The 20446-nt window shown below is 51.9% G+C and overlaps 1 protein-coding gene across 1 annotated transcript in view; it reads right to left on the reverse strand.

Moving 5' to 3' along the window:
• Positions 1-19927, reverse strand: part of huwe1 (HECT, UBA and WWE domain containing E3 ubiquitin protein ligase 1) — a 44495-nt gene extending 24568 nt beyond the window's left edge. Inside the window, 37 exon segments of the mRNA XM_064298926.1 lie at positions 19-195; positions 290-371; positions 2007-2134; positions 2270-2422; positions 2594-2863; positions 3581-3676; positions 4346-4468; positions 4842-5183; positions 5526-5775; positions 6204-6326; positions 6886-7102; positions 7297-7482; positions 7835-7947; positions 8258-8391; positions 8552-8797; positions 9075-9251; positions 9824-9881; positions 9993-10192; positions 10288-10379; positions 10803-10980; positions 11104-11210; positions 11475-11555; positions 11709-11810; positions 12157-12264; positions 12426-12531; positions 12620-12760; positions 13089-13216; positions 14423-14573; positions 15040-15140; positions 16150-16318; positions 16708-16755; positions 16912-16989; positions 17137-17199; positions 17684-17836; positions 18252-18476; positions 18869-18967; positions 19852-19927. Of these exon segments, the coding sequence (XP_064154996.1) occupies positions 19-195; positions 290-371; positions 2007-2134; positions 2270-2422; positions 2594-2863; positions 3581-3676; positions 4346-4468; positions 4842-5183; positions 5526-5775; positions 6204-6326; positions 6886-7102; positions 7297-7482; positions 7835-7947; positions 8258-8391; positions 8552-8797; positions 9075-9251; positions 9824-9881; positions 9993-10192; positions 10288-10379; positions 10803-10980; positions 11104-11210; positions 11475-11555; positions 11709-11810; positions 12157-12264; positions 12426-12531; positions 12620-12760; positions 13089-13216; positions 14423-14573; positions 15040-15140; positions 16150-16318; positions 16708-16755; positions 16912-16989; positions 17137-17199; positions 17684-17836; positions 18252-18476; positions 18869-18967; positions 19852-19896 (5250 nt within the window). The 5' untranslated portion in view covers positions 19897-19927.
• Positions 19928-20446: the final 519 nt, after the last annotated feature.

Below are 20446 nucleotides of genomic sequence, written 5' to 3' on the forward strand. Positions count from 1 at the left end.
TATAGTAAAGACTCTTACCTGCACCATGGTGTTGAACTGCACGGTGTATCTGCGGCGGCCTGCGGTGAAGCGCACGCTGCTCTCCCCGGCCCTCCAGGCCGAGTCGATGGTGCTGTTGTTGCTGGCGCTGTAGCTGCACCAGCGGCCCGACCGGTCGTCAAACCAACGCCAGTTATTACCGTTCGGCTGCAGGTACTGCGGACAGAGGGAGAAAGTGAGACGGCAGGGTAAGAAGAAGGCAGGACTTTATGCCCTCAAAGTCACCCGAGCCAAAGCGAGACACACCAACCTTGTTCATCTGCGCTCTGCGCTTGGAAGAGACCGCAGTCTTCTCATAAAAATCAATGAGCAGCAGCACCGGTGTCATCCATCTGCACAGAGAGGGAGAGAGCGAGTGAGGGGAGGACAGGGGATCCACTGGAAGTCTAAGTGTCTGTCCCCGCTGAGGAGGACACAGGGTGTGAAGCTACTGCAGAGGGTGTGGTGTGTAGACTGCAGAGGGTGTAGTGTGTAGACTGCAGAAGGTGTAGTGCGTAGACTGCAGAGGGTGTGGTGTGTAGACTGCAGAGGGTGTGGTGTGTAGACTGCAGAGGGTGTGGTGCGTAGACTGCAGAGGGTGTAGTGCGTAGACTGCAGAAGGTGTAGTGCGTAGACTTCAGAGGGTGTGGTGCGTAGACTGCAGAGGGTGTGGTGCGTAGACTGCAGAGGGTGTGGTGCGTAGACTGCAGAGGGTGTGGTGTGTAGACTGCAGAGGGTGTAGTGTGTAGACTGCAGAGGGTGTGGTGTGTAGACTGCAGAGGGTGTGGTGTGTAGACTGCAGAGGGTGTGGTGTGTAGACTGCAGAGGGTGTGGTGTGTAGACTGCAGAGGGTGTGGTGTGTAGACTGCAGAGGGTGTGGTGTGAAGCCACTGCAGAGGGTGTGGTGTGTAGACTGCAGAGGGTGTGGTGTGTAGACTTCAGAGGGTGTGGTGTGTAGACTGCAGAGGGTGTGGTGTGTAGACTGCAGAGGGTGTGGTGTGTAGACTGCAGAGGGTGTGGTGTGTAGACTGCAGAGGGTGTAGTGTGTAGACTGCAGAGGGTGTGGTGTGTAGACTGCAGAGGGTGTAGTGTGTAGACTGCAGAGGGTGTGGTGTGTAGACTGCAGAGGGTGTAGTGTGTAGACTGCAGAGGGTGTGGTGTGTAGACTTCAGAGGGTGTGGTGTGTAGACTGCAGAGGGTGTAGTGTGTAGACTGCAGAGGGTGTGGTGTGTAGACTGCAGAGGGTGTGGTGTGTAGACTGCAGAGGGTGTGGTGTGTAGACTGCAGAGGGTGTGGTGTGTAGACTGCAGAGGGTGTGGTGTGTAGACTTCAGAGGGTGTGGTGTGTAGACTGCAGAGGGTGTGGTGTGTAGACTGCAGAGGGTGTGGTGTGTAGACTGCAGAGGGTGTAGTGTGTAGACTGCAGAGGGTGTGGTGTGTAGACTGCAGAGGGTGTAGTGTGTAGACTGCAGAGGGTGTGGTGTGTAGACTGCAGAGGGTGTGGTGTGTAGACTGCAGAGGGTGTGGTGTGTAGATTAAAGGTGATAGGACTTCAGCACGTGTGTAAGGCCATCGAGTAAAGCACAGGAGGTAGTCAGTACAGGGCACAGGGCCCCTACTCTGCTCCTGGCCAATAATGCAGTTTCACACAGCCAGAGTGGAGGACCCCTGCATTCAGGTGTAGGGTGAACCATGAAGGTTGTAGTGCATAGGGTGTAGGATGTAGGATAGTATATAGGATACAGTGTTGGTAATAGGTTGTAGGGTATAGGTTTACAGTGCATAGGGTGTAGGTTATTGAGTAAAGCATGTAGACTATATGACATAGGGTGTGAAGCATGCAGTATGTAGGGCATAGGGTGCACAGTAGAGTGAGTACAGTGTAGGATATAGTGTACAGTGTGTAGGGTACAGTAGTATGAAGTATGATGAAGGTTATAGTGTTGGATATAGGGCATAAGCTATAGCATGTCGGGTGAAGTAACTCACTTGGGTGTCTGAACGTCCTTCTGCTCCTTGGCAGCCTGCAGGGTGGGCTGCACCACCTCCAGCAGTTTAATCAGCACGTTCAGAATCTCGCTGCTCTCCACAATGCGCGCGCACGACAGCTTCAGCTCCTGCACAACAGAGGAACAGAGAGGAACCAGGGCCATCAGTAACCCCTCCGTGTGTCTGCGTGTGCGTGCACATGTCTGCGTGAGTGCGCACGCCTGTGTGTGTGTGTAAGTGTGTAAGTGTGTGAGCACACGTACCTCGAACAGCAGGGTGAGCAGGAGGATGCGTGTGGCCAGGTTGGAGGCCTGCGGCAGGGTGACCATCTGACTGGTCCACTCTGACACCGTCTTTGTGTCGCTGGTGGTGAGAGGAACAGCCGCTTTGATCAGGACATCGGCTGCCTCCCACACCTGCAGGAGAGAGAGGGAGTGCAGAGAAAGTGAAGGGTAGGGGACAGATGTAAAGGAGGAAGAGAAGGAGAGACGGGGAGAGAGAGAGAGGTGAGACACTATAAAGACAGGACACCCGCAGACGGTGCTCCCTGTGCCGGGCGTTCCGGGCGTCCGAGGCACTGCGGTTACCTGGTTGACGACCTGGCGGAGGATGAGGTCGCGGTACTCGGGGCCGCTCCTCTTGATGGCGGTCATGAGCAGGTCGCAGACGCGGTACACGGTGTCGGGCAGCTCGTCCAGCAGGTGGAAGCAGCCCGGCAGCATGGTGTCTGTGAACGCGTGCAGCTCGGCCGAGTCCAGCGGCTCCGCCTCCAGGAAGCGCTCCAGACACCGCGCCTCCTCCTCCTCCGCCCGCTCCCGCGCCCGCCGCTCCTCCTCCTCCCGCCTCCGCGCCGCTTCCTGCGGGAGAGGGGAGAGCGTGTGTGAGTGTGCGTGTTTCTGTGTGGGGATGTGTATGTGTATGCGTGTGGGTGCGTGTGTATGCGCTTGTGTGAGTGTGTGTGTTTCTGTGTGGGGATGTGTATGTGTATGCGCTTGTGTGAGTGTGTGTGAGTGCGTGTGCATGTGAGTAGGTGAGTGGGTGTGTGTGCGTGTATCTGTGTGGGGATGTGTGTGTGCGCGTGTGTGTGTATGTGTGCGCATCTGTGTGGGGATGTGTGTGTGTGTGTGTGTGTGTGTATGTATCTGTGTGGGAGTGTGTGTATGTGTGTGTATCTGTGTGGGAGTGTGTGTGTGTGTGTGTGTATGTGTGTGTATCTGTGTGGGAGTGTGTGTGTGTGTGTTGTGAGTGTGTGTGTGTGTGTATGTGTGTGTATGTGTGTGGGGATGTGTGTGTGTGTGTGTGTGTGTGCGCGCGCGTGTGTGTGTATGTGTGTGTATCTGTGTGGGAGTGTGTGCGCGTGTGTGTGTATGTGTGCGTATCTGTGTGGGGATGTGTGTGTGTGTGTGCGTGTGTGTGTATGTGTGTGTATCTGTGTGGGAGTGTGTGTGTGTGTGTGTGTGTGTGTGTGTGCGTATCTGTGTGGGAGTGTGTGTGTGTGTTGTGAGTGTGGGCGTGTGTCTGTGTGTGTGTATCTGCGTAGGTGTGTGTGTGGGCGCGCGTAAGTGTGTATATACCTCGGGTGAGTCAGAGCGCTGCTCCATGCTGACTTCCTGTCCCAATGACATTGCGATTGCTCGCATCATCTGGTCCTCTTCAGACATGGTCAGATCCTACAGCACACACAAACACCAACAGCACCACAGTCAATGCACAGCAGAGCACAAGATCAACTGCACAACACTGATCAAACACATGTGCATTTCAGTATGCACAGGCATGCTTACAACACCCTGCATCAGACAACAGTATTCACAAGCTTAACAATGACCCACCATCTGACTGAACTATACAGTGTGTAGGAGTGTGCATGAACAGATGGAGGCTCAGAGCTCTACAATATGGTTCTGACTTCACATTACAAAGACTGCCCTGTAGCTTGACTTAAGCTGTCAATCAAATTAAAAATGCTTTGCTGACAGGAAATACATCGGCATATACTGCCAAACAGACTGCAACACATCCAAACACCAACACAATGAATACAATCCCTGGTAATAAAGGAGAGAAGTCAGAGTTCCCAGTGTGTGTGTGTGTGTGTGGGCGCGTGTAATATTCGACAACTGCACAAGGGATGATGAGATCCAAAGCAGACTAAAGCATCCTTTGGTCATTTACATGCCTAGTCTGCAACTGTAGCAGCGTGTCCAGGAACTGACTATATAGCCACCAAAAGACCCATGAATACAAGAAGATGGTCATCATCGGATACGAAGTACAACCAGCTAACAAGCATGTGTATACGTGTGTACGTGTGCGCTTGTGAGCGTCTCCAGTCGTACCCGGGCAACTCCGCTCAGCATGGGCGGGGGGTGAGTCAGCAGGTACTCGGTGGCCTGCTCCATGGTGCTGGTGTTGAGGAGGGCCTCCATTGCGTGCTCTCTGGAGAAGCCCATGTCCATCAGCTGTTGGAGAGGCAGAAGAAGGAAGTGTCAGCAGGGAAACAGGAAGTGGTGGGGGGGGGGGGGGAAAGGACCACGATGACGAGCAAGTTCCTTTGAGTGGTTAGCATCTTGGGGAAGGATCACAATCAGTTCTGAAGTCAGTAGAAATGGCAAAGGGGAACAGGAAATGGTAACGGGGAAGAACAGGAAGTGGCAGAAGGGAACAGGAAATGGCAGGTGTCCCAATTCCCAATCACTCTAATTTTGTATATTCAGTCCCCACTCAGCAAACTGTTATGCAGCTGCCATAGACATCAGCTCTAACTTCACACTACTCCAAAGCACCACAGAGAGGACAGTATGGCGCCCCCGGGTCCTGAAGCCGACGCTGTACCTGCGTGAGCTGCTGCTGGTTGACCTGGGGCTCCCTCCTGGGGGTGGAGGCGGTCCCTTCCTCAGCTGTCCCTGCCGCTGGGGGGGCGGTGCTGGCCGTGCCGGCCCCCGCGGTCCCTGCTCCGGCGGCTCCGGGCGGGGCGCTGGAGCCCCCGGTCCCCGCGGCGGTGCTCTCCTCCTCGGGCCGCGCCCCGCCCTCCCGCTCCTTGGCCAGCCGCTCGCGGATGGTGGGCTCCCCCCGCAGGATGTGGCAGAGGATGGCCAGCATGGACTCGGCCATGCGGCCGCCGTACACCTTCAGCGGCCGCCGGTTCCACAGGCTGCGGATGCAGTTAAAGGCCGCCTGGGGGAGAGGAGGGGGGTCTCATAAGCACACACACAGAAATACCATGTGCATAAACGCACGTGTACAGATGGGACTATACGCTGATGTCCAAATACCAAAGGAATTTTACATCAAGTTCAACTGAAAAAAACTTTCCAATGGTCTGCATTTTTACGAATGGCTGAAATCGTACTTAATTCAATTAGCACACGGCACTATTCGAGAAACACGTCCGTTTCCTGTCATTCAAAAAGCAGCAGGGTCAAAGCTCAGATGAAAAATCTCACGAAAGCAAGGAAGGGGGCCGAAGTGGCAGCTAGGGATGGGGGTCCCAAAAGGGGTTCCTCTACATACACTCACCTTCTGCGTGACGATGAGGAAGCGCAGGGCGCTGAACTGCGGGGCGGCGGGCGTGGTGCTGGGCGTGGCGCCGGGCGTCTTGGCGGGCAGGGCGTGCGGCGAGTCCAGCACGGTGCTGGGGTTCACCATCTTCTCCACCAGCATCAGCCAGGCGTCCAGGAACTCGCCCGTGCCGTCCGGCAGCTCCAAGTGCTCCAGGCCCTCCGACACCGGCACCTTCCCGCCCATCGACAGCGCCCAGTTGAAGGTCCTGAGCACGGCCGGGAGCGGAGACAAAGGGTTAGAAAAGCCAGAGGGGGAAAAGGCTAAGGCACAGCAAGCATGACCGTGTGCTGCATCAACACTGTGTGAAAATGCAGTGAAACATCCTAAATCAGGCAAACTCAAATCTGACACCAGGCCAGCAGTGCTGGGTTTTTTTCTACCCCACAGCTAATTGATCGATTGGTCCCACTGAGGGCTGGGAGATCTAACTCATCTGGTGTCCCAGGTTTAAATCGGTCCTGATTAGAGGGGAATGAAAGCCAGCAGTGCTGCCGGCCTCCAGGCCCTGATGCGCGTATCCCTGGCCTGAATGACTGTTCCCTGTCCCGGGGAGGCGGGGGGAAAACAGTGTGCGAGACGCTTCAGCAGTGTAGGTGGGGAACAGCGGGAGGGAACAGCGGCCTGCTGACTCACTCGAAGAGCGCGTCGTGTCCTCCTGAGCAGAAGAACTTCTGCAGCATGAGGTGGTAGGGGTACTTCCTCTCATCGAACAGCATCGGGGACGTGAACCCCACCGAGCAGATGAAGAAGGTCAGTCTGCAGGGAGGAGGGAGAGGGAAGAGGCGGGAGGCATCGCTGTAAGTACAGCCTCTCTCTTTGTTTTAATTCACCCTTTAATTACAAGTCTATCCTGTTGAGAGCAAATTATTTTTAAGAGCCCTGGTGCACCAGTGGCTACACACAACTTGCAAACGCGTAGCAGTTCAAAGTGATAAGGCATTCAATAATAGGACATGTTTGCAAAACGTCTGCTGGCAGGGTTTTTAAATGAGTGTTCGCTCTATTTACAAGAATTTTCATCTGTGAATGACCCCAGAAATGAGCCAAAGAGTGCAATGGGGGAATGACTGATGTTAAGCCATATTCTTGCAAGCCCCTGGACTGTTTTTTTTCTCCTTTATGGCAAAATATGCAAAGTAAGCTTTCTCTTGTTTATTCACTGCCAAGTTCCAGCTCCCTGCAAGCTGACTTTCAAACCTCAGCAAGTATACAAAGTTTGTTTTCCTGACTTCTGTCTCCTATCTCTGAAAAGCAGTAATTCATGGTTGAGTGCCAGGGCCCAGTTAGGACAGTACTCCTCCAGCAGATCTCTCACCTGAAACGAGGGGTGGGCGTGTAGGGGGGTGGCTGCCAGCTCAGGCCCTTGGTCAGCAGCTTGGTGAGGGAGGAGGCCGTGGCACGGGCGGCGGGCGTGGGAGCGGTGCCGGTGCTGGGGGCGTGGTGGGAGCGGCGCTGCCTCACCGGGGAGCCCACGCAGAGCTTCACCAGCAGCCCGAAGAGCTCGGCCAGGGCCCGGCCCAAACGGGAGGAGGCTGGGAGGGGACAGAGAGAGGGAGCGATTTCAGACACACACAAACACGGACACGTATGGATGTGAATACAGACTAGGTATATGGGCACGTTCAATACAATTTCAATCAATATGCACCCCGTTCAACTTGTTGTACACTTTTACACGCACAGATAAACACACGCCTACACAAAACGCATCGGCATGTGCACTGACCTGAGAGCAGTGGTTTGATCTGTTTGATGCGGGCGGCCATGGCCGGGGTGAGTTTGGGCTTGGCTTTGGGGTCGGTGGCTGTGGGCTCGTCCGTCTCCATGGGGGCCAGCGTGTCGCCGTCCAGCCCCATGCCTTCGAGCAGGCCCTGGGCCGACGTGTCCACGCCCACTCCCTCGCTCTCCACCTCTGCAGGATGGGACGGGAACCAGATCAGTACAGAGACAGCATGGGGAAAACATGACTGCAAGCTACAGCAGCTACAAGGGCCTGTTACCAGCAAGTAGGTACTGTTCTGCACTGCAGGGGGCAGCCATTCACTTACAGGCAACATAATTGTTATCGCTTAAATTGGGTTATCTGTGCATCTAGCAGCACCTGCGCACTCTTTTACGTAACATTTATTGGTTGTAATTTGCAATAGTGGCACTTCCTTTTAAATACATTAGTAGCGACCTCAGACACAATGGAACCGCTGGTCTAACTCTTAAGGTTAGGCTCAGGGAAATGAGCAGTACTGAGCATGTGCAAGACTCACGACCTGTCCTCCGGACACCCGGAGCAGCAGGGGGCGCTGTGCTGCCGGCCGGCCTCTCCTCTTTGGGCACCAGCTTCAGCATGTCGGCCTGGCCAAACTCGCACCCCGGGGGCAGACTGCAGCAGCAGAGAGAGTTCATCAGACAAACAACCTTTCGCCAAGACAAATACAAAGGCATCCCAACCTCCCTCAGTTACAGAGATGTAAAACATTCCCAACGGAAATATGTAACTGCTAACCAACAGAAATAAAATAAATCACTTCCCCCAGTTTTCTACCGAGCAAAATACAAATCATTTGGATCTCGCTTAAGCCGATGTTAGAATCGGCTTAACTGCACAAACACATTGGAATTAAAGACTGGCTGCTCAGCACCACAGGTGGTGTTGTATAAATGAAAAGCGCTATCAAGCGAGTGAATCTGACCTGTTGGGCGTGCAGAGGGACAGCAGGACCGTGCTCTCCCACACCAGAGAGCAGTACAGCTGGCTCAGCTTGTTCAGAACCGTCAGGCCCAGCTGGGAACCCCACTGGTTCACCGAGATCACCCTGATCTCACTCTGCAAGGAGAGAGAGGACACCGTCAGACACAGATACACACACACACACACACACACACACTGACAGACACAGACACACACACACACACGTCTGAAAGCATACTCTCTCTCACGCTCATACAAAAGGACACCACGCAAACCCAACAGCCCTGAGCCTCACCTGTCCGACTCGGCAGGTGTGGACGAACATCATGATGTAGGCGTGCGCGGCGGTGAGCGCGTGCAGCAGGGGCGTGGCGCGGGCCGACAGCGTGGCGTCGGTCACATGGCTGGCGGTGGCGAGCTCGCGCAGCAGCACGGAGCCTCCGGGGGCCTCGATGGGCCGATGCAGGGGCTCCAGCGCCGTCAGGATCAGGTCCAGCTGACACAGGCCCTCCTGCAGGACCTTGGGCTCGTGGGACAGGGTCTGCAACAAGGAAAACACCTTTATAACTGGCACTGTTAAACCCAATTCTACCCCCAGATCTTTACACTCACACTGCTGTACCCAACACACCCCCTGAACTTTACACTCATAATTCTGTACCCAACACACCCCACAGAAAGTACTGCTATACCCAAAGTGAAAAACTACAAGTGCAGTCTGTCTGAACACTATTTTAATATCCTTGGTCTTTTGGGGTACATTCTGGTCTGTGGTCCTGCTTTCTGTCCCTGAGTGCATACTGCACTTCCGTTCTCACCAGTATGGACTTGCAGACTCCAGCGACCGCCTGGCAGGCAGCAGAGGTGGGGAAGTCGATGGGCAGGTTGGGCAGCCCCAGGATGGACACCAGCGGCTGTAGCCCCTTCTGACTCACAAACTCCTGGCAGTGGTCATCGGTGGTGTTATTGCTGAGGATCGACTCCACAAACTTCATCTGCAGGAGGACGCACAAGGAAAAGGGCTTGAACTCAAACAAGGAACAAACAGCAGGGCTTGCCGTGTGATTATAGCACTCTGTGAATGAATGAATGAATGAATGCAAATGGATCCTTAAACAAATTATTTTATGGCTTGTGAACACATCCAGTCTGCAATTTTTAGGTCCAAAGAATCAAATTGTGACCATAATGCCCTCAAGATACAACAGGGGATTCTCCCTATAATGATGGACACTGCATGCATACTGTGTGTCCATAATTTCTATAAGTTAGTAGTCAAATTGTTAGATCGGCACTGTATTCCATTGTATTCACAGCACCATAAATACTCTATAAATAAATATTATTTGGTTTCAGTTGTTGAGAATATGTCCACTTATATCACTTGCCAATTCAATTACTACACTAAAGCACAGCTCACTGATGCGGTCTGTAAATGAACCTCAAATAAACCATTAAACCAGGCTGATTACATTAAGGGGACTTTTGTTTCATGGGTTTAAATTCATTTGAATGGTTTGCGAGGCTAGAGAATGATCCACACTCGTGTACTCATGACGATACTCACTACGTTCAGGATGTAGTCCATCAGAGGAATGGGAATGCGCTCCTCAGTGCCAACGATCCTGAAACACAAACGCATTGCTCATAATCCACACACAGACACAGACACAGACACACAGCTCTCACTATACAAACGAAGAGCAAAAACCCAGCAAATAAATGGTTAAACTGACTGCCTGTTGCTCTCTGGCTCCCCCTGCTGGGTGAAGGAGTGCAGCGCCTCCTCCTCCTCTTCATCTTCGCTGGAGGCCTCTTCCGCGGCGTGGCTGGACCGGGCTGGGGGCGCTGACACAGACCCGTCCGCCTTCTGGATGGACGGTTTCTGGCAGATGTACTCGGCGGCCCGACCCAGGGTGCAGATCTCCTCCAGCAGCTGTAGGGGGCAGCAGAGAGATGTGAGTGAGATTGTGTATGTTGTGGTGCCCTTGTTATAATGAGCAGTGTTTCTCCCAGCCACGCCCCTCTCACCTTGATGATGGCGGTGGTGGCGTCAGTCTTCAGGGTGGGCTGGTGCCTCATCAGCTCATCCACAGCACTCCCCAGATTAGATGCAGTGTCTCCTGTAACACACACACAGTACTGTAACACAAGCACACTTACACAAACAATACACACACAGGATGGTAATACATACACATTTACACACAGAGTCCAGCAGCCATGTAACACACACATCCAGTCCAATATCAGCACATTTAGCCCTGTAACACAGAGTCCTGCAACACCTGCACACACACACACACAGTGCCTCCTGTCATTCTCTCACACAGACAGAAACGCACACACAAACACAGACACACACACACAAACTCACAACACATACAGACACACACACGCACATACACACACTCACACGCACTCTCTCTCTCTCTCTCACTCACACACACACACACTCTCTCTCTCTCTCTCTCTCTCTCACACACACACACACACACACTCTCTCTCTCTCTCTCTCACACACACACACTCTCTCTCTGTCTCACCGAGCGGGTCGGAGCTGCGGCGGCGGCGCATGGCGGGCAGGTAGTCGGGCGACAGCAGCACCTTGAAGAGGCGCTCGAACGGCTGGCACTGGACGAAGGAGTGCAGGCCGCGAGCGTTGAGGCACAGCGCGCTGAACACGTTGGGCAGCGACCCCAGCACCTCCCGGGTGGCGGGAACCTGCAGGGAGAGAAACTGTGAGTGGAGAAGAGAGAGGGAGAGACAAAAAGGGGGAGGGAGGGAGAGTGAGAGGCAGAGAGAGAGACGCACACCGCCGCGCAGCGCTCCGATTGGCCCACTCACGTCTTTGATGAGCAGCGCGTGCAGCATGACGTCCGTCAGGCCGTTGTCCTGCAGGGAGGACAGGAGGGACGGCTCCTGGAACACGAACACCGTCACAACCTCCGTCGCTGCGTAGAGAGAGAGAGAGAGGGAGACGGCGTTAGGGACAACAGCGAATCAGCCGATTCTAACATGCTTCAAGCTCTGTCACACTTCTACATTTCCTAACTCTGACAGAATCTAAATCTCAGTGCTGAGTATGAACCACAGTCCAGAATCCTAACTCTGAGTACTCACCACAGTACTGAATCAAACTACTCAAAGTACTGACTCCCAACTCACATACTCAGTACTAGACTGAGCCATAACTCTGTGCTGAGTGCAGTACTCACCCAGCAGGAATAGAGAAGGGCCATAGTACTCCGCGTTACTAATGATGTGTTTCAGTGAGGTAGGCAGGGACCCGTCCATTACTGCAAGAGGAACAGCAAACAGACATTATGCATATTCACATTCTCAGACATTGCTGTTATAAAGACTACTACAGTATCATTTGTTTCAATCAACAGCCTTAATGAGCATGACTATGTTTCAAAGAGAGCAAGTTAAAGAGTCAGGTGACCCACCATGGCGAATGGCATCAGAGAAGGCAGGGTCCTGAATGGCTTTCTTCAAGAAGTTCAGCATGGACTTCAACAGAGCGGCCCTCTGGGGGATGCACTGCACTCCTGGGAACATATTCACATTGACATACGTTGATGATGTCACCCCAACACAAATCCATATGAATCCCTCCGTACTGGCGTGGCGTACACTGATATTACCACCCAGATGCAACACATTCAAAGTTACTCAGGACACCATACATTCAAATTAACGGCATGATGCCACTCGGTTCAGAGCCCATGTGTTTTGGCTTGATGGCGTGTGTGTGTGTGTGTGTGCATGCATGTGTGCGTGTCTGTGTGGGCGTCTGCGTGCGCATGTCTGTGTGTGCGTCTGTGTGCATGTGTGTTTGCATGTCTCTGTGTGTGTAAGTGCATAGTGCGTGCACATGAGCAGATGTGCATTTACCTGCTCTAGGCGTGTATGCAGTGCTGCTCTGCGCTCGGCTTTCAACGTCTGGTCTGGGCTCGGCAGAGGTCGAGGGCCCTGGGCTGCTCTCCATGGCAACGTCGGAGACTGTAAAACAGCAGGATAACGGTCATCAGTGAGGCACAGAACCAGACATCTTACCTCTCGCAGAGCTCTCCAAGGTGAAATTACTGTGCGCATCTGTGAGTGGGTGCGCGCGTGTGAGCGTGTGCGCGCGTGTGAGCGTGTGCGAGGGGGGGCAGACTCACCCTCCATGTCTGTGTCCATGTCTTCGGTTTCAGCAGCCGTGCCCGGCCTCTGGGTCTTTGGCTTGATGACGAAAGGACACTCTTTCCTGGAGAGGTCGACCTCATGCTGAGAAAGAGAGAGAGAGAGAGAGGTGACAGGGTGCCATTACCAGGCAGGGGTCCCTGTGGGGGTGCGGTGGTCGGGGCTCCCGTACCTCCAGCCTGCAGATGAAGATGGTAAGGCCGCTGTGTGACTGGAAAGCGGCCATGTCCAGGTTGGTGATGAGGTCAACCACTCTGACCGCTCGCGTCACAAAGGTGATCTGATCCTGCTCGTCACCCAGGAACTTTATCACCTGAGGCACCACAAAACAGCAAGAGAGAGACTGGAGTCAAAAAAGAGTGGAGAGATGAGTTAAAAGGGCAGGGAGACAGGTAAAATAAAGAAGGGAGGGAGATAGGTGAAAGTGAGAAAGAAAAATAGACAAGTGAAAGAGTGAGAGAACAAGGTGAAAGAGTCAGAGAAAGACAAAAAGGAGAGGCAATAGGGAAGGGAGAAGGGAAATATAGATGAAAGAGAGGGTAGAGAAACAAGTAAAAGAGGGGGCGGGGGGAGAGAGCTGAATGAAATAGGAGATGGAGAGAGGTGAGAGAGAGGAGAGAGGTGGGTGAAGAGAGGTTCACCTTGAGCAGGGCCTCCATCATGCCACAGGACACCAGGGCCTCTCCCCCGGCGTCGTAGCTGGCCAGGTGGTACAGGAAGGAGAAGAGGGCCGTGGCAAACTGATGGGGGTAGGGCTCCATCAGGGGGTCTGAGAGGGACGACACAGGACACAAGCCATCAGAAACACAGACACAGGGCTCACCATCACAAACACGCAGTCAGAAACACGCACAGACCATCAGCACTACACACACAGACAGAAACACGCATAGGCCATCAGTAAAACACACATACACCGTCAGAAACACACAAACAGGACACATCAGCAGAAAAGCATGTGTGCATGTAAACATAGAAAAGGTTGCAAAATTTCAGGAAAATTCAGGGGTGGAAACTTTCCATGGGAATAACTAGGAATATGCAGGAATTTACAGGAATATAAGGCAAATTGTAGGGGTTATTTGCACAGGCATACACAAACATTTTGCCTCATCATAAGCAGACAATTACAAAACCTACTAACAGAAATCAAGAAGAAGAAAAAAAGAACTATTTTGTTTTGAGTTAGACTTTAACTAAATGAGTTTACTTTTCGCTGGAGATTCTTTCACTGAACAACAAAAACATCAGGAATGTAGAATAAGGTGTTCCCTCTGATGGGAGAATGCACTGTGTATGTGGACGGCTGCCCACAAGGTACAAGACAGCACTGAGAAGCAGGCAAAGTGCAGGGTGTTAATGCAACTGAATTACCATTAAATGGGTATATTTTAACTAAAATATGACAACATCAAGAAGTACCTTTTTGTGTGTACTTTTCCCAAAAATGATTCACTATTATAAGCTAACATTTAATACTGAAATTTCCAAGCTTAACTTCCCATGGAAAGTTTCCCGGAATTTACCAGAACTTTTCTAACCCTACTCACATATACAAAAATATTAAGACCACTCTCTCTCATTCCCTTAGCAAACACACACCCTTCTCCTATGCACACAAACACATGCGCACACACAAACATACACACACTTATCGATCACGGCCTGTATGCAGTTGCGCACTAGCACACACACGCACTCTTACCGATCACGGCCTGTATGCACTTGCACACTAGCACACACACACACACACACACACACTCACCGATCATGGCCTGTATGCAGTTGCGCACTAGCGCACACCCACACACACACTCTTACCGATCATGGCCTGTATGCACTTGCACACTAGCACACACACACTCACCGATCATGGCCTGTATGTAGTTGCGCACTAGCACACACACACACACACACTCACCGATCATGGCCTGTATGCACTTGCACACTAGCACACACACACACACACACTCACCGATCATGGCCTGTATGCAGTTGCGCACTAGCACAGGCAGGAAGCCGTGGTAGGAGGCTGTGCCGGTGCAGTCGATGATGTTGGACAGCTTGGGCGTGCGCTCCAGGTGGACTATCGAGGTCAGCGTGCGCAGGGAGGCCGCCTTGATGTCCTGACACAGAGAGGACCTTTCAGTCACAGGGCCTGTGTGGCGACTCTTCTCTCCAACACAGGCAAGCTACACAAGTGCCCGTCTAACCACAACTTATAACCGAGTCTACTTATTCTGTCCAAAGATCAAGCTAGAAACAGATACTTCCAAACATTTCTATGGTCTTTCTGACAGACATGAATAAACCTGCACGCAACACTGTCGTTTCCACCATTGATGGGCAATGTTTTCATTTCATGTACATCCTTTGCCAGGTGAAAACAAAACACCTATCAACATTTTTACTGTTTAATTCAGTAAATAGTATTGAAGCCAAGCTGCTTTACATGCATACCATTTAATCAGACAGCGTTTCAGCTTCTCAGTTTGGCATACCTCCTCCCAGCACCCAATTTTTCATACCCAACAGGGAATCGCAAGAAAGTGGAAAAAAGAATGGAGGGCAGTCTATGCTAACTCCTCTCACCACCAGCTGTTTGTCTGTGATCTGCAGCACATCCACCAGCTCCTCTATCAATCCGTTGTATAGGATGCTGTTGGCCGTCTCCTGGAGTGCATTGGAATACACTGTGTGCAAAAAAAAAAAACAAACATTGCACACAGCTATACAACACCCACACAAAGTTATACAGTACACACAATAGGGCTGGGCAATATACCACAATGATAATTATTGAATGCAATAATGGCTAACTCACTCAGAATAGAGATGCCGTTCACACGGACTAACAGGCTAACTCGCCCAGTATAGAGATGGCGTGCAGGCAGGCTAACAGGCTAACTCGCCCAGTATAGAGATGGCGTGCAGGCAGGCTAACAGGCTAACTCGCCCAGTATAGAGATGGCGTGCAGGCAGGCTAACAGGCTAACTCGCCCAGTATAGAGATGGCGTGCAGGCAGGCTAACAGGCTAACTCGCCCAATATAGAGATGGCGTGCAGGCAGGCTAACAGGTTAACTTGCCCAGTATAGAGATGGCGTGCAGGCAGACTAACAGGCTAACTCGCCCAGTATAGAGATGGCGTGCAGGCAGGCTAACAGGCTAACTCGCCCAGTATAGAGATGGCGTGCAGGCAGGCTAACAGGCTAACTCGCCCAGTATAGAGATGGCGTGCAGGCAGGCTAACAGGCTAACTCGCCCAGTATAGAGATGGCGTGCAGGCGGGCTAACAGGCTAACTCGCCCAGTATAGAGATGGCGTGCAGGCAGGCTAACAGGCTAATTCGCCCAGTATAGAGATGGCGTGCAGGCAGGCTAACAGGTTAACTTGCCCAGTATAGAGATGGCGTGCAGGCGGGCTAACAGGCTAACTCGCCCAGTATAGAGATGGCGTGCAGGCAGGCTAACTGACTAACTCGCCCAGTATAGAGATTGCATGCAGGCAGGCTAACAGGCTAACTCGCCCAGTATAGAGATTGCATGCAGGCAGGCTAACTGACTAACTCGCCCAGTATAGAGATTGCATGCAGGCGGGCTAACAGGCTAACTCGCCCAGTATAGAGATTGCATGCAGGCAGGCTAACTGACTAACTCGCCCAGTATAGATTGCATGCAGGCGGGCTAACAGGCCAACTCACCCAGTATAGAGATGGCGTGCAGGCGGGCCTGTACGGCCTGTAGCCGCTTCCTGTGGGTGGAGAAGCCATGCGCCAGGCGGATGTGTGTGAACAGCAGGGTCTGCTTGTCCTTGGGGATGCTGTAGATGTTGGTCAGAGACTCCATGATCTCGGAGGGGCTCTCTGATATCTGAACAGAGAAGCACATCAGCGCATTAATTCATCACATGACACAGCCACCCTCTGCCCTTAAACACAAATCTGAAATGAGCTTGCCTAACCAACCGATCTGCATCCTAAAAATATAAAGCGACACTTCTGTTCTGATCCAGTATTGCACGCACAAACACACACACACACACACACGCGCACACGCAGACACACGCACAGCGGTCTGAACTGCTTTCAAGAAAAATGAATCATCTCACGCACACACACACAGCTGTCTGAACTGCTTTCAAGAAAAACGAATCATCTTCTAAGGCTGCCCACTCCTTAAATCCAGTTCCTACGCAAGTCAATAACAATAAAAACCCATTTAAATCCCCATTAATAATAGCAATAAAAAGAGCTACTTACCTTGTCTAGCTGTTCTATGTGAATGTAGTGTAATGTGTTGCTGCTCGTCTGTGAGAGAGAGGGAGCGAGAGAGAGACAGAGAGTAAGCGTGATCACGAGAAAACAGATCCACAGACCGATGGTCTGATACACAGCTAAATCACACAGCACACATGGTCACCATGCATTTCAGGGAAGCTCAGTGAGAAAAGAGGAGCAGCGTACCTTTCTCTCCACTTTGACATCAGACGCTGGCTCAGCGTAGAACTCAAAGTGTAGTGTAGTGGCACTGGGGGGATACTTCTGTGCACCGTTAAGAGAAAAGATGGAGAAAGTGAATATTCACGGCTGAAATTTTACAGACAGACGTATTAGCTCAGTAAGAGTGAAGCTGTAGGTGCAAAAAGGGACCAGGGTGTCGTGAAGTATAATAAAGGAAAAATGACTCACCGTCATCGGCAGGTCTCTGCAGCACTCAGCCAGACCAAAGCCATTCTCCTTCCCTCCCCAACTCTGCACAAAAGGACACAACGTCACCCCCACCGGATACACATAGAGGTATACACATCTCTCACACACACACACACACAGCTCTATCTCTTTCAAACACACGTAGACACACACGCATCTCTCTCTCTCTCTCACACACGCATGCAATCACGCACACACACACACACCTCTCTCTCACACACAAACACACGCACGCGCGCGCGCACACACACACACACACCACTCTCACACACTTCTTTCTTTGTCTCTGTCTCACCCTCTCACTCTCTCACACACACACACAGCTCTATCTCTTTCAAACACACGTACACACACACGCATCTCTCTCTCTCACACGCATGCACTCACGCACATACACACACCTCTCTCTCACACACAAACACACGCGCGCGCGCACACACACACACACACACACCACTCTCACACACTTCTTTCTTTCTCTGTCTCTGTCTCTCTCTCTCACTCTCTCTCTCACACACACACACACCTCTGCCAGGTGCTGCAGGCGAGCCAGCAGTGGGGCTCTCTTGTCAGAGCCCAGCCTGGTGATGTAATTGGACCTCTTGCTGAAAACGTAGAGCAGGTTCAGCACGGCCAGAACCACCTGCATGTCACATGATGCCAGCAGGGTGGTCAAGTGCTGCAAATGTGGATAGAGGAACAACAGTTAGTCAGCTTAATAACCACAGCAAGGTACAGTCTCTACAGAGCTGTGTGACAGAACACAGGTACAGTACCTCTACAGAGCTGTGATACATCACAGGTATAGCACCTCTACAGAGCTGTGTGACAGATCACAGGTACAGCACCTCTATAAAGCAGTGTGATAGATCACAAGTAGAGCTCCTCTACAGAGCTATGTGATAGATCACAGGTACAGCACCGCTACAGAGCTGTGTGACAGATCACAGCTACAGCACCTCTACAGAACTGCGTGATAGATCACAGGTGCAGAACCTCTATAAAGTAGTGTGATAGATCAGTCATAGATAGTCATGTTACAGGGCACAGGTACAGTATGTCTACAGTGGTTTTCAAAGGCACAGGGATCGTACCTCTATAGAACTGTATAGGTGCCTGGAGAAGCTGTACTCTATGAGCAGGGCTGTGAAGTTGAGCACAGCCAGCAGGAGGGCTTTGAGGTGGGTGTTCTCCGGGTGGTGGGTGCTATCCGGCTGGTCGCACACCAGCAGCCAGGACATGCCCTCAACCGTCTGCCCGGCGTCACAGAGGATCCCATCGAACCGGTCCAGCAGATCCACCCAATGGTAGAGCTCACACTGCCGTGAGAGAGCGAAACCACAGTTAGCAAACGACCAATAGCGCGCCAGCGAGCATCACCTCACTCAGAACCCCGCCTGGCACCTTGGGTGACCTTCCCGATGATGTCGCGCCTTATACCCCACATGGCGCCAAGGGAGAGCCACTCCCATGATGCCTTTCGAAACCCCAGCAACCGCATGCACCTTAAAGCATCACCTCCTCAAACCTTGGTTCTTAAAATATCTTGGCATGAGTTCATAAGAACAGACATCTTGAAAGATATTTGCAGCTCGCTCGAGGCGCAAGGCTCCTCCAGATGCAGAGGGCTGTAAACAGATGCCTGCGGAAGGAGGGAACGCGGGAGGCTGTCACGTGGCTCCGCGCCCGGGCGAAGTGGGCGGTGCCTCACCTTGCCGATGTTCCAGGTTTTGATTTGCTGGAGCTCCAGCAGCAGCTGGTCATCACTGCATCCTTTTAGCTTTTCTATCAGCGTCCTGCAGTCAGTCGGCTACAGGGAGGGAGAGAAAGAGAGAGAAGACGGACAGAAAGGGAGAGGGAGAGAGAGAGAGAGAGGGGAAAAGACGGAGAAAAAGATAGAGGACCGGCATAGAAAGGGAGAGAGAGGGAGGGACAAAGACAAAAGAAAGAGAGAAGGACAGGATGGGAGGGGGAGAAAGTGATGTAAATTAAATGCAGTACACACTATATAAGCACTAAACACAATCAGCATCTGGCAGTCAGTGGGCTGAAGAGTGATGGAGACCAGCACACAACACACACTATAATAAATTCAAGGCCACTTTCACAGTCGCACACAATGTGGTACAGCGACAGCCCTACTGGAGGCCAGAAGTGAATGGCTTCCAGTGCTTCTTACTTTCCTAATGTGCAGCTGCTGTATCTTGCGTGTGTGACACCTGCAATTGTACTGAAATAACTAGTAAGAGCTAGACTGTAAAAAACTGCTAAATCCCATTTAAGTCGTTCCAGGACTTCCATCACACCTCCTAACAGTTTCAGTTTGGGACTGGACTGCGTTTTGAAAGCAGCAGTAACCCCGTGGGGTAATATCCCCCCTGAATTTAACCCATCCTAGCTACTTAGGAGCAGTGAGCAGGGAGCAGTCACAGTGCAGCACCTGGGGACCAACTCCAGGTCTGATGCCTGTGCCTCGGTCAACGGCAATGGCAGTAGTACACCTAAGCTGACATGCATGTCTTTCAGAGTGGGAGGAAACTCATGTGAACACGAGGGAGCGTGCAAACTGATGACGAGAGAGCACACTTGCAGAACTGTTCCAGGATCAGCTCTCTGCCACTAGGCCAGTGACCAGTCTCGGCACAAGGGCACCTGAGCACAGGGGTGGAGACGGAAATACGCAAACCGACTTACCGCTTCTGTGGGGGTCTTCTTTAACTTGCTTCTGTCAACTTTCATTGTCACTAGTTTCTATATTCTGCTCCTGAGTAGAGGGAAAGAGAGAGAGAAAGGGAAAGTGAGAGAGAGAGTAGACAGGTTTAATTGAGGACACTGACAGTGGCAAAGTGAAATAGCTTTCATTATGATCACTGCACTGCTGTAAACTCCAATGGTAAATGATTTAGCAATAGTGTCACAGTGCTCTTTCATTCACAAAACCTTCAGACAGCGAAAGGACTATAAACGTGGGAGCACTCCAAAAAGAGCCGCATTCAGCACCAGTACTGTCAGGTCACACAGGTACGTCCCCATCACCACAACAATCAAAACATTTGTGTTTTCCTTGACTAAACAGTTCTTTCTTTTCAATAAGGTAATCTAAACAGACAATCCACAAAGAGCAGAGGGGGAAACCAGCCTGTAGCGCAAACAGCTAAGCAACTGTCTATAGACCATAAATGGCACTGACAACTCAGCACATAGGCTACAGTAATATAAAATACACATCTTCAGTTGCAAAGTCCTGCAAGGCTGTACTGATCAAAAGGTGTCTGTACAGACGAGAAAT

The sequence above is a fragment of the Anguilla rostrata genome, chromosome 11 (genome assembly GCF_018555375.3).
Source record: "Anguilla rostrata isolate EN2019 chromosome 11, ASM1855537v3, whole genome shotgun sequence".
NCBI classification, from domain to species: Eukaryota; Metazoa; Chordata; class Actinopteri; order Anguilliformes; family Anguillidae; genus Anguilla; species Anguilla rostrata.